At 50.0% G+C, this 14,730-nt stretch overlaps 1 protein-coding gene across 2 annotated transcripts in view; it reads right to left on the bottom strand.

The window, feature by feature from the left end:
- ADISSP (adipose secreted signaling protein) overlaps window positions 1–14,688 on the bottom strand; it is a 30,334-nt gene extending 15,646 nt beyond the window's left edge. Inside the window, exons 1-3 of one of the 2 annotated variants that reach the window (XM_075186938.1) lie at window positions 14,574–14,688; window positions 12,913–13,058; window positions 4,452–4,590 (exon numbers count right to left, since the gene is read on the bottom strand). In XM_075186938.1, coding sequence (XP_075043039.1) covers window positions 4,452–4,590; window positions 12,913–13,058; window positions 14,574–14,592 — 304 coding nt within the window. In that variant the 5' untranslated portion in view covers window positions 14,593–14,688. The remainder of the gene's footprint in view (window positions 1–4,451; window positions 4,591–12,912; window positions 13,059–14,573) is intronic. The other variant, XM_075187020.1, reaches the window with a different exon arrangement.
- Between the last annotated feature and the right edge of the window lie 42 nt (window positions 14,689–14,730).

Here is a 14,730-nt window from a genome sequence, read left to right as displayed (position 1 = left end):
AAGCTTGTTCTCTAAGGAATATTGGTTCAGCCCACAAATCATCTGCTGTCATTGTAGATGAAGGGAGGAATTTAAAAATGCCAAATGACAAAAGCTGGGACTGTCCTGTGAAAATTGGGACAGGTTGGAGCTCCAGACATAAGACACTTCAGGGGCTGGATCCTGGGGAAGTTTACACAACACTGCAGAACATGAATCTACTTCCTTTAATAAGAGGGTACCAGGTGGTCTCCAAATACAAACGAACGTTTTCCAAATCCTTCCCAACAATGAGTCTATGAGTCATGTTCTGGAACAAATCGCTGCAGACATATAGAGGATAGTTTATATTATTACTCTTTAGGCCAAATAACTTCAATTTACAATTGTGTGAAAGTCCATCTAAAATATCTTGATTTCCGTCCGCTGACTGGCAGTAACCCCCCGAAAATAAGAGGTTACTGGGAGCTTCATACGCCATCTTAGTGAAGATCCAGCCGCCAATCCAGTGCGCTCCCTCCCACCTCTCCATAGCAACCTGCAATGCGCCCCTCCCTTACCCCCAGCGCAGTAAACCTACAGCTCACAGTCACTCTCATAGCAGAATACTGGGACAAGGTGCCCAGTATCACAGGTCAGACACTGGGGGCACAGGAGAGGTAACAGGTTTACTGTACTCGTAATGTAACCAATACAACACAGACAGACAACAGATCTCCCCTCTATCTGTAATCATGATTACTAGGAGATCTCTATATAGAACTGATAGATCACAGGGCGATACACACAGAACAGTAAGTGATATAATCCAGCTAGTAGATACTACACACACAGAGCAGACAGCCACCCGCTCTAACTAGTGGTCTCCTGGGAGTTACAGATGCAGACGGTGTCTTGATCTAGTTGGATGACACCCAAATGAATATACTACATACCCAGCAATGGCTGCAGGCCCTGACTCTACCTCCAAGGACATGAATAGGAAACATGTAAAGATATTTACTAGGTGACAACTGAACGCTGCCCTTTCCAGCAAACGCTCTTTCACCCAAGTCTCCCAACAGTTATATTCAGTATTTAGAACAGCCGCGGGCCGGGGCGACAGCAGGGATGTCTAGATGTTTTCTAATAGGCCCTCTCACATCTCAATAAGAAGTTATAACAGTTACATCCCTATATAACGGTGTGTAAAACTGTACATTATACACAGATATCAAACACATGAGCCTTGCAGCATAGAACACACAGGGTAGTCACAGTAATATGGCAGCAATATCTGAGCAACTTCTGAACTTCTGTGAGGGGCACTCAGGAAAAGGCAATAGGGTATATAGTGTGCCATTCTCCAACATAAAAATAAGTTTTCTTTCACTGCACACCCAGGAATAATGTCCATTTAAGCACACAGCAGACATCAATCTGATATAAACAGTATAAAGGAATGAGAAGGTGTCTCATGCGATTACAGACAGATTTCATGTGGACAATATAACGATTATCTTACATATCCTCCCCACAGATCACAAACTAAACCGTCACATTTCCCAGCAGCGAGTCCTATGTACTAACCAGGGTCAATATCAGCTGTACATGGAGCCTCCAACAAGTGGAATTCTCCACAGAGAACAATGTAATGACATTATAATACACATTACCCCACTTCAGCTCCGTCACCGGCACACAATAGATGTATTGTGCCTCCCAGCACGGGGGATTACACCTGATGTATACAGATGGAGAGTAACATTTCTCCAAGTGAGGTCTCGTTAATAACCATAATATCACCACTGAGGTGTCAGCCATCTTTTAGTACCCGGAATCATTGGCCAGGTAGGTGGGAGGTGGGAGCTTGGAATGGACGCAGAGAAATGAAAACCTCGTATAATAAAACAAGGCATAATGCTAGTGCGTTCAATACTGGTTACCACATAGAAAGCTGTGCTGAAGTACATAGATGTAAGCGCTGAACGAAAACCAGAATAGAAGATTCTGATTGTGACAGGATGGACCGCCTATGCCACCCAGTCTGTTGTTGCTGGGAACCAGCTGGGCTTTACCACCGTTCCCTTTATCCCAAATGCGCCCTCTATTTCCAGTAGGAGGGGCTTACAAATGCTGCCACCACTGGACTCCTTACCTGCATCCAGAACCGGGTTTCTTCTGGGTAACTGTCGCTGCGAGTGTACCCTGTTACTGGTGTACCTGGGCTGGTACTCCTGACCTCTTACTATGGATCAGGGTTGCTGTGGATGGATCCCCCCTGGCCTATCACATGGACCAGAGCTGCTGGGTAGCGGGCAGAGTGGTGGTACTGGGTGCTGGGTCCAAACCTCAGAGACAGCCAGAAACGGATTGGATTTTTGGTCTAATCTGTAGGTCACAGGAATATCAGCAGGGAAGAAGTTGTCAAGCAGGTCTATGAAGCAAGTGATGTTTATTTAGCTCCAATGTCCTAACAAGGACAGATCACACTGGTTGGAGGTCCCAGTGATCAGGTCAGATGGAACAATAATGACACATTTCAGTGTACAAGGGCTCTCTTTTTACACAGTTTTAGAGACTTGTCCTGGCAGGGGGTGAGCCAGCCCCCTGATCAGATGTCTCTACACAGACTGCAATATTTCCAGGGGCAGGCTGGTCTGGGGCCAGGGGAGCATCTGCCCCCCGGGCCGGTCCCATATTGGGCTACCTTGGGCTGGGTGACCTGCATTTTCTTTCATTTAAATAGGCTGCTGAGTCGAGTCTTGTGCCCCGGGCTAAAGCTTACCAGCCCTTCCCTGAATATTTATTTCAAAGGTTAACATCAGGATGTGAGATGTTCTTTAAACATGGATTTTGAATGCATTTTAGACTTAAGAAAATTTGCAGTAATCTGTGATATCCTACATCACGTGCGTCACATTGTTAGGCTTCCTGTCCGTCCAACAAGACCTGCACACAGGCAACGATTCCCTGTTGTGTATTCAAGTGTTGGTCACTCACATTGAACAGACTTTCTTCGTGTTTCCTGCTATCAGCAAGACAGACTCCCTCCCCACATATGTCTATTTGGAGATTTCCTCTAGCAAAGTTACAAAAAACTAATTTTCTCCCCTGGTCTCAGAAATAAGACATTTCCTATACCAAAATACACTAAATTAACTAATTTTATACCATAAGTTATTTAGAAGTGATCCAGCCACACGTGAGGAGATGGACACAGGACAACGCTCCTTGCACAGCTTCTTATGATGGAGGAAGTGACCGGTTCTCACGTGAGGCCAGACTGGCATGTTGGTACTTTGGTGCCCCCCCATCTGTTTTACTGAGGATCCCAGGATCCTGGCCCCATTGTGGACCACCCTCAGCGCTGCTCTCATGAGAAAGGCGACGCAGTATTAATGTCAGCAGATGATGGGGCTCTCAAGGACGAGACCCTCAGAAGAACCCTAATTGGGGAGGGGGGGATTGGTTACATTCAATATGAACACAGAGAACCGCCTTAATATAGGAAACCAAGGAGGACCTGTGCAATGATCCACCAATATGAGGGAGGGGAACTAGGTGTAAGTAACAGGAGGGATGTTCCAATTACAATGAACTAGGTGGAGCAAACAAAAATGGTCAAGTTCACTTGTGAAACAGATTAAGTATCAATTATCTAACTCCTCCTTCTACCACAGAGGAGCTAATTAGGGCTTCTAACACATTGGGACCTAAAGACTCTGGTTCTGTAGCAGGATGGTCACAAAGTGCCCTTTAAAATAAAAATCACAATGAAATCTGCTGCTGCCTTATTACATTATGCCAAGAACGCACAAACGCTCTTCTCTGTGGAACTACACAGATTTTACTGCATGGAAGGGAACACTTTATCTGGAGCTTACCCTGGGGGGACGTTACAGGCAGAGCATATAGCCGCATTCCTGCAATGCCGACAGACAGATGTTGGGGAAACAGAGCTATTATGCTTCATTTCTGTGTGTAACAGCCAGGAACAAGCAGTGGCAGGGTATACTGGGACTTGTAGTTCCACAGTTGCTGGAGCCTGGTTATGGTGGTCAGAAGATGGAATTGTTCAGTACTTTGCAGGCCATGGACCAGCGCTACAGAGGGGCAAGGGGTTAATGTGACCCAGATGACTCATTGATTAGTGGGTGAAGTATAAAGTTATAGAGAAGCTCCTCATCTACCAGCATTGTATGCAGACAGGGGTCCAGCTAACCTCGCTCATATCCTGCCTGGTGACGTCCCGGCATTGCCCCAAGAGTGCCAGCACTTAGATCAGGAGATGCCAGAATGAGATGGGGTAGCTGGCAGAGCCCTTACACATATATGTAACAGTACAATGGAGGCACAGCTCCATATCGGAAGTGTAAGATTATATGTACAGATTATCTCCCAATCCCCACACTCAGCCTGTCTCACTGAGGTGTGTGGATCAGTCCCCATCATACCCACCCCAGAATCTTGTGGTGGTCACAGGGTCTCACCTTCAGGCAGGGCGGTGATGGTGGTCGCTCTGAGGTTCAGGTTAGGAAGAGGAACCACAGAAATGTTCTTCCCAAGTCGCTGCATTGAAGGCAAAGTGAAGGAAATTTCATACTTGTGTAAGATCTTCAGAAACCCGACCTGTAAACAGAGAGATGAGTCATGAATCCAATGTCCCATCACAAGCACCGAGCGGATCATACATGATGTGTTTATATGTATTTTATATCATTGACCCCCTGACATCACCCTTCATCTGACACAACCGTAACCACGAGTTGTTATACGAGCCCACATTTTCATATCCATGTGACTACAGTGGACAAAGATAGAGATTAGTAACAGCGATCATCCTGCTCTCCTACCCCTGTACATCAGGATACTATAGTAAAAGGGGGGTGCTTCTCTGTCCTCCATCACTCCAAGCCAGCAGTGGGACTGACCAGCTTGCAGACCTGCACTGCACAAGTACACTGTGGACCGGAGGGTGAATATTCAGGGACAGGTCCAGTGATTTGACAGCAAATCAAGAGACATCTTTTTGGCCTCTGTCACATCCCATTAGGATGCAATGCTAAAAATAAATGGAGTCACTTCAGCTGGCTGTAAAGAAGTTTAACAATACTGGACTTTACATCTTACCAGCTGCAGCAGAACATCAGTATTTGTTTTTTATTAATGCTTTATATACACAAGAAATTCTGGGTTATAGTCATCCTTGAAATATTATGAGTTAAAAGTAATTATTTTCACATTGCTCTTTATATAAAACACAGGGACTAAATTCCATGGATTTCCCTTCACCCTAACTCTCTTCCCAAACTTCACTCTCTGTCTGCAGTTTACAAAGACCTCAATTGTAGAGTTCCTGATCGTAGTCACAGTTTGATCCAAGTGTCAAATCCTCGTCATATCTGGCACACGTGGGGCGAGTCTGAGAGCAGCGAGGTTGGTACACAAAGGGTAACATAGCGGAGACATAGGCGGTGGCGGGGTAGACACAAGGGCACCATGTTATACGTACATAGAGAGGCTTAGAATTCTGTGCTTATAACAGCCAGTGACTTATTGCAAGTTCCCAAGTGATGACATTTTACAAATATCAAGTTAAAAGCGGGTGATCCGCCCCAGAGGGAACGACATTATAACAATGTCCTCGCAGCTGTCAGACATTGTCAGTGATTTACAATAATCAGTAGGTCCTTGTAAAGGTCCCTGGTATAAATAACAGAACTATGCGAGATCCCCCAATAATACACATTATAGTCTATGTACCTTACACTCGGTCAGTGCACAATAAGGAGTATATTTACTAAACTGCAGGTTTGAAAAGAGTGGAGCTGCTGCCTATAGCAGCCAATCAGATTCTAGGGGGTAAATGTATGAAGCTCCGGGTTCTTCAACACCCGCGAGTTCGGCTTGAAGAACCCGGAGCTTCATACATTTACCCCTAGATGTCATTTTGTAGAATGTACTAAATAAATAACTAGAATCTGATTGGTTGCTATAGGCAACATCTCCGCTTTTTCAAACCCGCCGTTTAGTAAATATACTCCCAAGTCTTCATTCTACCTTCATAAAAGGAACAATTTAACTGGCGGATGAGAATATATCTCATATTACACAGTGCTGTACAATCATAGATCAGTCCCTGCGCCTTTAGAGCTAACAATCTAGGGGAACACATACACACACCAGAGCCAGATGGAAATAAATGGCTAGCAGCATGGTTTGGACCCAGGTGAGCGCGGTTACTAACTCCACGTAGATCACACCCTGGTCAGAATACAATCCAAGGCCCACTACTCATAACCAGCAATGCTGACCACTGTGTCACACTTAATGGAGCCTTCACCGATGTATTATACAGCGCACGAGCTCTGCCATAGTTCTAATACAACAGGTTCCTTCCAATACACACAAACACAGACATTTCTCCAGCACTAGACGGGACATGTGGAGAATTCCTCTCAGATGAGCTCAGCTTCAATACTGTCATTAATGGACTCTCTGACATCTGTCCAACACCTCCAGCAGCAGAGCACCGATCCCCGTACTATCAGAGGACAAGTATATAATACACAGTCCATTAATGGATTAACCACTAGGGGCACCACCGGAGGCGCAGAGCCCCGTCCCTGGCCCCTAGGCACACCACCGGAGGCGCAGAGCCCCGTCCCTGGCCCCTAGGCACACCACCGGAGGCGCAGAGCCCCGTCCCTGGCCCCTAGGCACACCACCGGAGGCGCAGAGCTCCGTCCCTGGCCCCTAGGCACACCACCGGAGGCGCAGAGCCCCGTCCCTGGCCCCTAGGCACACCACCGGAGGCGCAGAGCCCCGTCCCTGGCCCCCTAGGCACAGAGCCCCGTCCCTGGCCCCCTAGGGGCACCACCAAGACACTGCCACCTCCTCCCATATTTCATTTGCCAACCGGCACCTTTCCTCATCTCCCCCACAATGCGCACACACATCAGATGAACGGTGTAATTCCTACACAGTCTACCTGATTTGGATGTGTTATATATACACGTGTTATATATACATATATATATATACACACACACACACACACACACACACACACACTATTGGGAGATTTGCATTTCCCACTTAGTGAAGACTAAAGTATTTGCTGCTAACAAAACATTTTAGGACATGGAGATGTCGGGATGCTTTTGTGGCAGCTTAAAAGTAAATGTCGTTTTTCAGTCATCAATCCCAGTCCAGGTACGTTAGTTGCTATGGCCACAAGAACAGACACCACATTACATCCACGAGACGCTGCCCTTTACAGAAATACATATCCAGAAGAAAAAAAAAGTAGAACAAGAAAAGTAAGAAAAGAGCAGAAACATAGATGGAGTCGGAGATTGTGGGCAGCATGGTGGCTCAGTGGTTAGCACTTCTGCCTCACAGCACTGGGGTCATGACTTCAATTCCCGACCATGGCCTTATCTGTGAGGAGTTTGTATGTTCTCCCTGTGTTTGCATGGGTTTCCTCCAGGTGCTCCGGTTTCCTCCCACACTTCAGAAACATACTAGTAGGTTAATTGGCTGTTATCAAATTGACCCCAGTCTCTCTCGGTCTGTGTGTGTATATTAGGGAATTTAGACTGTAAACTCCAATGGGGCAGGGACTGATGTGAGTGAGTTCTCTGTACAGCGCTGCGGAATCAGTGGTGCTATATAAATAAATGATGATGATAAAGATCAGCAGCCGCTATAGTACTACAAGTCTATGTCCGTAGAGAACAAGATAGACAGACCTTGCCGGGCGCCCACACTCCCTGTACGTACAGGACCTCGCCGGGGGCCCACACTCCCCGTACATACGTACAGGGGCAGGACCTCGCCGGGGGCCCACACTCCCCGTACATACGTACAGGGGCAGGACCTCGCCGGGGGCCCACACTCCCCGTACATACGTACAGGGGCAGGACCTCGCCGGGGGCCCACACTCCCCGTACATACGTACAGGGGCAGGACCTCGCCGGGGGCCCACACTCCCCGTACATACGTACAGGGGCAGGACCTCGCCGGGGGCCCACACTCCCCGTACATACGTACAGGGGCAGGACCTCGCCGGGGGCCCACACTCCCCGTACATACGTACAGGGGCAGGACCTCGCCGGGGGCCCACACTCCCCGTACATACGTACAGGGGCAGGACCTCGCCGGGGGCCCACACTCCCCGTACATACGTACAGGGGCAGGACCTCGCCGGGGGCCCACACTCCCCGTACATACGTACAGGGGCAGGACCTCGCCGGGGGCCCACACTCCCCGTACATACGTACAGGGGCAGGACCTCGCCGGGGGCCCACACTCCCCGTACATACGTACAGGGGCAGGACCTCGCCGGGGGCCCACACTCCCCGTACATACGTACAGGGGCAGGACCTCGCCGGGGGCCCACACTCCCCGTACATACGTACAGGGGCAGGACCTCGCCGGGGGCCCACACTCCCCGTACATACGTACAGGGGCAGGACCTCGCCGGGGGCCCACACTCCCCGTACATACGTACAGGGGCAGGACCTCGCCGGGGGCCCACACTCCCCGTACATACGTACAGGGGCAGGACCTCGCCGGGGGCCCACACTCCCCGTACATACGTACAGGGGCAGGACCTCGCCGGGGGCCCACACTCCCCGTACATACGTACAGGGGCAGGACCTCGCCGGGGGCCCACACTCCCCGTACATACGTACAGGGGCAGGACCTCGCCGGGGGCCCACACTCCCCGTACATACGTACAGGGGCAGGACCTCGCCGGGGGCCCACACTCCCCGTACATACGTACAGGGGCAGGACCTCGCCGGGGGCCCACACTCCCCGTACATACGTACAGGGGCAGGACCTCGCCGGGGGCCCACACTCCCCGTACATACGTACAGGGGCAGGACCTCGCCGGGGGCCCACACTCCCCGTACATACGTACAGGGGCAGGACCTCGCCGGGGGCCCACACTCCCCGTACATACGTACAGGGGCAGGACCTCGCCGGGGGCCCACACTCCCCGTACATACGTACAGGGGCAGGACCTCGCCGGGGGCCCACACTCCCCGTACATACGTACAGGGGCAGGACCTCGCCGGGGGCCCACACTCCCCGTACATACGTACAGGGGCAGGACCTCGCCGGGGGCCCACACTCCCCGTACATACGTACAGGGGCAGGACCTCGCCGGGGGCCCACACTCCCCGTACATACGTACAGGGGCAGGACCTCGCCGGGGGCCCACACTCCCCGTACATACGTACAGGGGCAGGACCTCGCCGGGGGCCCACACTCCCCGTACATACGTACAGGGGCAGGACCTCGCCGGGGGCCCACACTCCCCGTACATACGTACAGGGGCAGGACCTCGCCGGGGGCCCACACTCCCCGTACATACGTACAGGGGCAGGACCTCGCCGGGGGCCCACACTCCCCGTACATACGTACAGGGGCAGGACCTCGCCGGGGGCCCACACTCCCCGTACATACGTACAGGGGCAGGACCTCGCCGGGGGCCCACACTCCCCGTACATACGTACAGGGGCAGGACCTCGCCGGGGGCCCACACTCCCCGTACATACGTACAGGGGCAGGACCTCGCCGGGGGCCCACACTCCCCGTACATACGTACAGGGGCAGGACCTCGCCGGGGGCCCACACTCCCCGTACATACGTACAGGGGCAGGACCTCGCCGGGGGCCCACACTCCCCGTACATACGTACAGGGGCAGGACCTCGCCGGGGGCCCACACTCCCCGTACATACGTACAGGGGCAGGACCTCGCCGGGGGCCCACACTCCCCGTACATACGTACAGGGGCAGGACCTCGCCGGGGGCCCACACTCCCCGTACATACGTACAGGGGCAGGACCTCGCCGGGGGCCCACACTCCCCGTACATACGTACAGGGGCAGGACCTCGCCGGGGGCCCACACTCCCCGTACATACGTACAGGGGCAGGACCTCGCCGGGGGCCCACACTCCCCGTACATACGTACAGGGGCAGGACCTCGCCGGGGGCCCACACTCCCCGTACATACGTACAGGGGCAGGACCTCGCCGGGGGCCCACACTCCCCGTACATACGTACAGGGGCAGGACCTCGCCGGGGCCCACACTCCCCGTACATACGTACAGGGGCAGGACCTCGCCGGGGCCCACACTCCCCGTACATACGTACAGGACCTCGCCGGGGCCCACACTCCCCGTACATACGTGTAGGCGCAGGACCTCAGTGGGGCCCACTGAGAACAAACCATGTTACAATACAAGGGGTGCAAATTAGTTTATTATTTTGCACATAAGAAATACTGGCTGTTTTTTCATGTAGCACATATACTTGATAGCTTTATTTTTACACTGAAATGTAAAGTAGATCTAGGACATGTCCTACCCAAACTATAAATCTGTCCCCACATTGGGTAAAACCCAACGCAACATGGTTTTACCCAGATGCAAAGTTACTCCTTTTTTATTGCTTTGTTCTCCGTAATGACTCAGCCCGAAAAGTCTTTGTAATTGAAACTAAAAATAACCAGCAAAATACCATATATTCCAATAATTAAACATAAAAAGGGTAATTTGTGCTGGGTTCTTTGAGGCAGATTTGAAAGACAAACACTTGGTACAAAAAGCTGAACAACTAACTCATCATTACTTCTACCTATGGTGTAAATTACTAAGAAAAGCAATTAATTAATTACAATCACCCTGTGAGATCAGACAATAAAAGAGAAGCAACAATTATCCAATTGTAAGCAGCAATTACCAGTAGGTTATAATCAGTGAATCAGTATTATAAAACTGGCAGAACGGAGAGTAACAGAGCCAGGGTTACGCAGGGAATTTATACACAGGACAACATGAAGAGAGAGCTCAAAGCTCAGGTATTAGACTAATATTCCCAACAGAATTGAAAGCAGCCATGTTTTATTCCTGCGAGGAGGAGCTTCTCTGTCTTATATCCCTTCATTCACTCCACCCCCAGCTAAACCTTACACTTTCCTGGGACATTTAATGTCAAAAGACAGAAAGAGGAATACAATACTTTTATACAGACCAAGGCTTTGGTATATTAAAATATAATATGGAAAATTTGTGAAGTCCACAAATACCCAGCACCATATCCCTGGCTGAGGAGCTATGGAGGAAGTCCAGCACATGATATCTACACATCTATCACCCAGCATCGTATCCCTGGCTGAGGAGTTATGGAGGAAGCCCAGCACATGATATCTACACATCTATCACCCAGCACCATATTCCTGGCTGAGGAGCTATGGAGGAAGCCCAGCACATGATATCTATACATCCCACACCCAGCACCGTATTCCTGGCTGAGGAGCTATGGAGGAAGCCCAGCACATGATATCTACACATCCCACACCCAGCAGCATATCCCTGGCTGAGGAGCTATGGAGGAAGCCCAGCACATGATATCTACACATCCCACACCCAGCACCATATCCCTGGCTGAGGAGTTATGGAGGAAGACCAGCACATGATATCTACACATCCCACACCCAGCAGCATATCCCTGGCTGAGGAGCTATGGAGGAAGCCCAGCACATGATATCTACACATCTATCACCCAGCACCATATCCCTGACTGAGGAGCTATGGAGGAAGCCCAGCACATGATATCTATACATCCCACACCCAGCACCGTATTCCTGGCTGAGGAGCTATGGAGGAAGCCCAGCACATGATATCTACACATCCCACACCCAGCAGCATATCCCTGGCTGAGGAGCTATGGAGGAAGCCCAGCACATGATATCTACACATCCCACACCCAGCACCATATCCCTGGCTGAGGAGTTATGGAGGAAGACCAGCACATGATATCTACACATCCCACACCCAGCAGCATATCCCTGGCTGAGGAGCTATGGAGGAAGCCCAGCACATGATATCTACACATCTATCACCCAGCACCATATCCCTGACTGAGGAGCTATGGAGGAAGCCCAGCACATGATATCTACACATCTATCACCCAGCACCATATCCCTGACTGAGGAGCTATGGAGGAAGCCCAGCACATGATATCTACACATCTATCACCCAGCACTATATCCCTGACTGAGGAGTTATGGAGGAAGCCCAGCACATGATATTTACACATCTATCACCCAGCACCGTATCCCTGGCTGAGGAGCTATGGAGGAAGCCCAGCACATGATATCTACACATCCCACACCCAGCACCGTATCCCTGGCTGAGGAGTTATGGAGGAAGCCCAGCACATGATATCTACACATCCCACACCCAGCACCATATCCCTGGCTGAGGAGTTATGGAGGAAGCCCAGCACATGATATCTACACATCTATCACCCAGCACCATATCCCTGGCTGAGGAGTTATGGAGGAAGCCCAGCACATGATATTTACACATCTATCACCCAGCACCGTATCCCTGGCTGAGGAGTTATGGAGGAAGCCCAGCACATGATATTTACACATCTATCACCCAGCACCATATCCCTGGCTAAGGAGCTATGGAGGAAGCCCAGCACATGATATCTACACATCCCACACCCAGCACCGTATCCCTGGCTGAGGAGTTATGGAGGAAGCCCAGCACATGATATCTACACATCCCACACCCAGCACCGTATCCCTGGCTGAGGAGTTATGGAGGAAGCCCAGCACATGATATCTACACATCTATCACCCAGCACCGTATCCCTGGCTGAGGAGCTATGGAGGAAGCCCAGCACATGATATCTACACATCCCACACCCAGCAGCATATCCCTGACTGAGGAGCTATGGAGGAAGCCCAGCACATGATATCTACACATCCCACACCCAGCAGCATATCCCTGGCTGAGGAGCTATGGAGGAAGCCCAGCACATGATATTTACACATCTATCACCCCGTGCTAACACTGAGGGTTAATACTTGGCACACACAACACTTCCATACTTTCTTCAATAACCATCCTAATGAATTTACCTTCACTAAAAAATGTCCGTCTTCTTCCTGAGAGACCATAACCACAGAGTCATGCAGCTTCTCCTCAAAGTGCACATGATTGTGAGCCCCCTCCTGGGGGAATCCTGCAGCAAATCGGACTCCGGCCACTTTCGGCTTCGTACCTGCTGACAGAGGATTACACAAGTCATGAAGTATTGTATTAATTCTACAAAGCCTAATTCAGAGGTACGGTATAAACGGTATGAGAAGCCTGGGCTTACAATACCAGGAACCTCTATTAGAGGCCTCTATGTGAGAGACATTAACAAATGAATAGGTCCCATCTCACTGGTGCCACAAGCAGTTTATACATCTTATGACGTTCTGTTATTTCTGTGTTTTAATATAATAACACGGCAGAGACAACAGATAACAATAAACCCTCCCGTCTCTGTGTACTGAGGACAGCATGTGAACTGGTGCACAGGTATCTGTTCCCTTGTGTCCTATGTAACCTGTACTTTATCACTGTGAGGAGAGTTCACAGAACGGTCTCACAATGCCCCTCTCCTCACACTAACGAGCTGCTCCTATAGGCATCAGTGTTATGTGTTTACACTTCCAAACTGTAATCTCATTGCTGGCAACAGGTAAAACCATCATTTACACATAGCACTGTTCAGCATACAGCTGCACACGTTCCAAGTTGCCGGGATATCTTTTCTGGACAACCTATAAGCGACTGGAGTTACAATCAGAGATTAGGGGTACACCGCTAATTGTAACATTCCCTCTGTCAAAACTGTACGGATTTCCCTGAAACATTCCGACAAACATCCTCTTCGCGTGACAGCTGGGGCACACGGAGATATTGGCAGCTTGGAGAGACCATCAGCCCAAGGCTCAGTCAAACTGTCGGCATATGTAGAACATTACAGCAGACGCTGAGATCTGGCCACTCTCTGGCTACGGTGTAAGGTCAGACACCTCCTCGGGGGGTCTCCTCGCTCACATTACAGAGGCTGCAGATAATTAGGTTATTGTCTGCTCACACTAAGAGAGAAATGGTCAATAAGACACAGCCGGCAGGGATGGGATGCGGTGTGTTAGTGCACCACACAGGAGACGTAGGTTGTGCATACACTGAGGTCAGAACACGCTCATTCATTCTGCAGGATAAAGACATACATTGTAAATGTGCAGTGTTAGAGACATGACAACGTACATCGGACTGATCGCTCAAGTGTCCAGTAGTTTCTACTCCTGCGGCTGATATGCAAATGAGCCACATCTATTCAGAACAGAGCGGCATTCTGGGAGAGGACATCTGTGTCCGTGTAGGGCCCTGGAGGTTTGGTTGCAAATGTTGGGACAAAATATGAACTTACAGATGATTTTTATTGTGCTAGATAAACAGAATGAACAGGTCAGGACAACAGATAAGTTCTATTCATCTCAAATGGACGAGTGCTCTAGATGCTGAGCAGAAATCTCCAGTCATGCACTGATGAGCCCGATAAAGGTGAAACCATCTGTTTGTAGATGAGAATTCTGATGCTATGAATTCCCAGTGGTTACAGCATGGGCTGCTTTGTAAATGTTATTTCCCAGAACTGGGGGTAGTTTTGCCTAATGAAAAACAAGCACACACCCTACAAAGCAGTAATATATAATATATCTCTGATGAAACATCATTTTACCTTTTTTAGCTGCAGCCATTTATTGTACCATCCAGAATCCTGTCGTCAGTCAGAAATCGCTGCCCATCCTGGTCTCCTCCAAGTCCTACACAGAACACACAGTAAGACGGAGAACACAAGGACATAGGATCCAACACTTATGTATGGAGACCTGAGA

This window comes from Mixophyes fleayi, chromosome 1, assembly GCF_038048845.1.
Source record: "Mixophyes fleayi isolate aMixFle1 chromosome 1, aMixFle1.hap1, whole genome shotgun sequence".
NCBI lineage: Eukaryota > Metazoa > Chordata > Amphibia > Anura > Limnodynastidae > Mixophyes > Mixophyes fleayi.
Note: the sequence above shows the minus strand (reverse complement) of the source record. Positions and strands in the feature narration are given on the sequence as shown.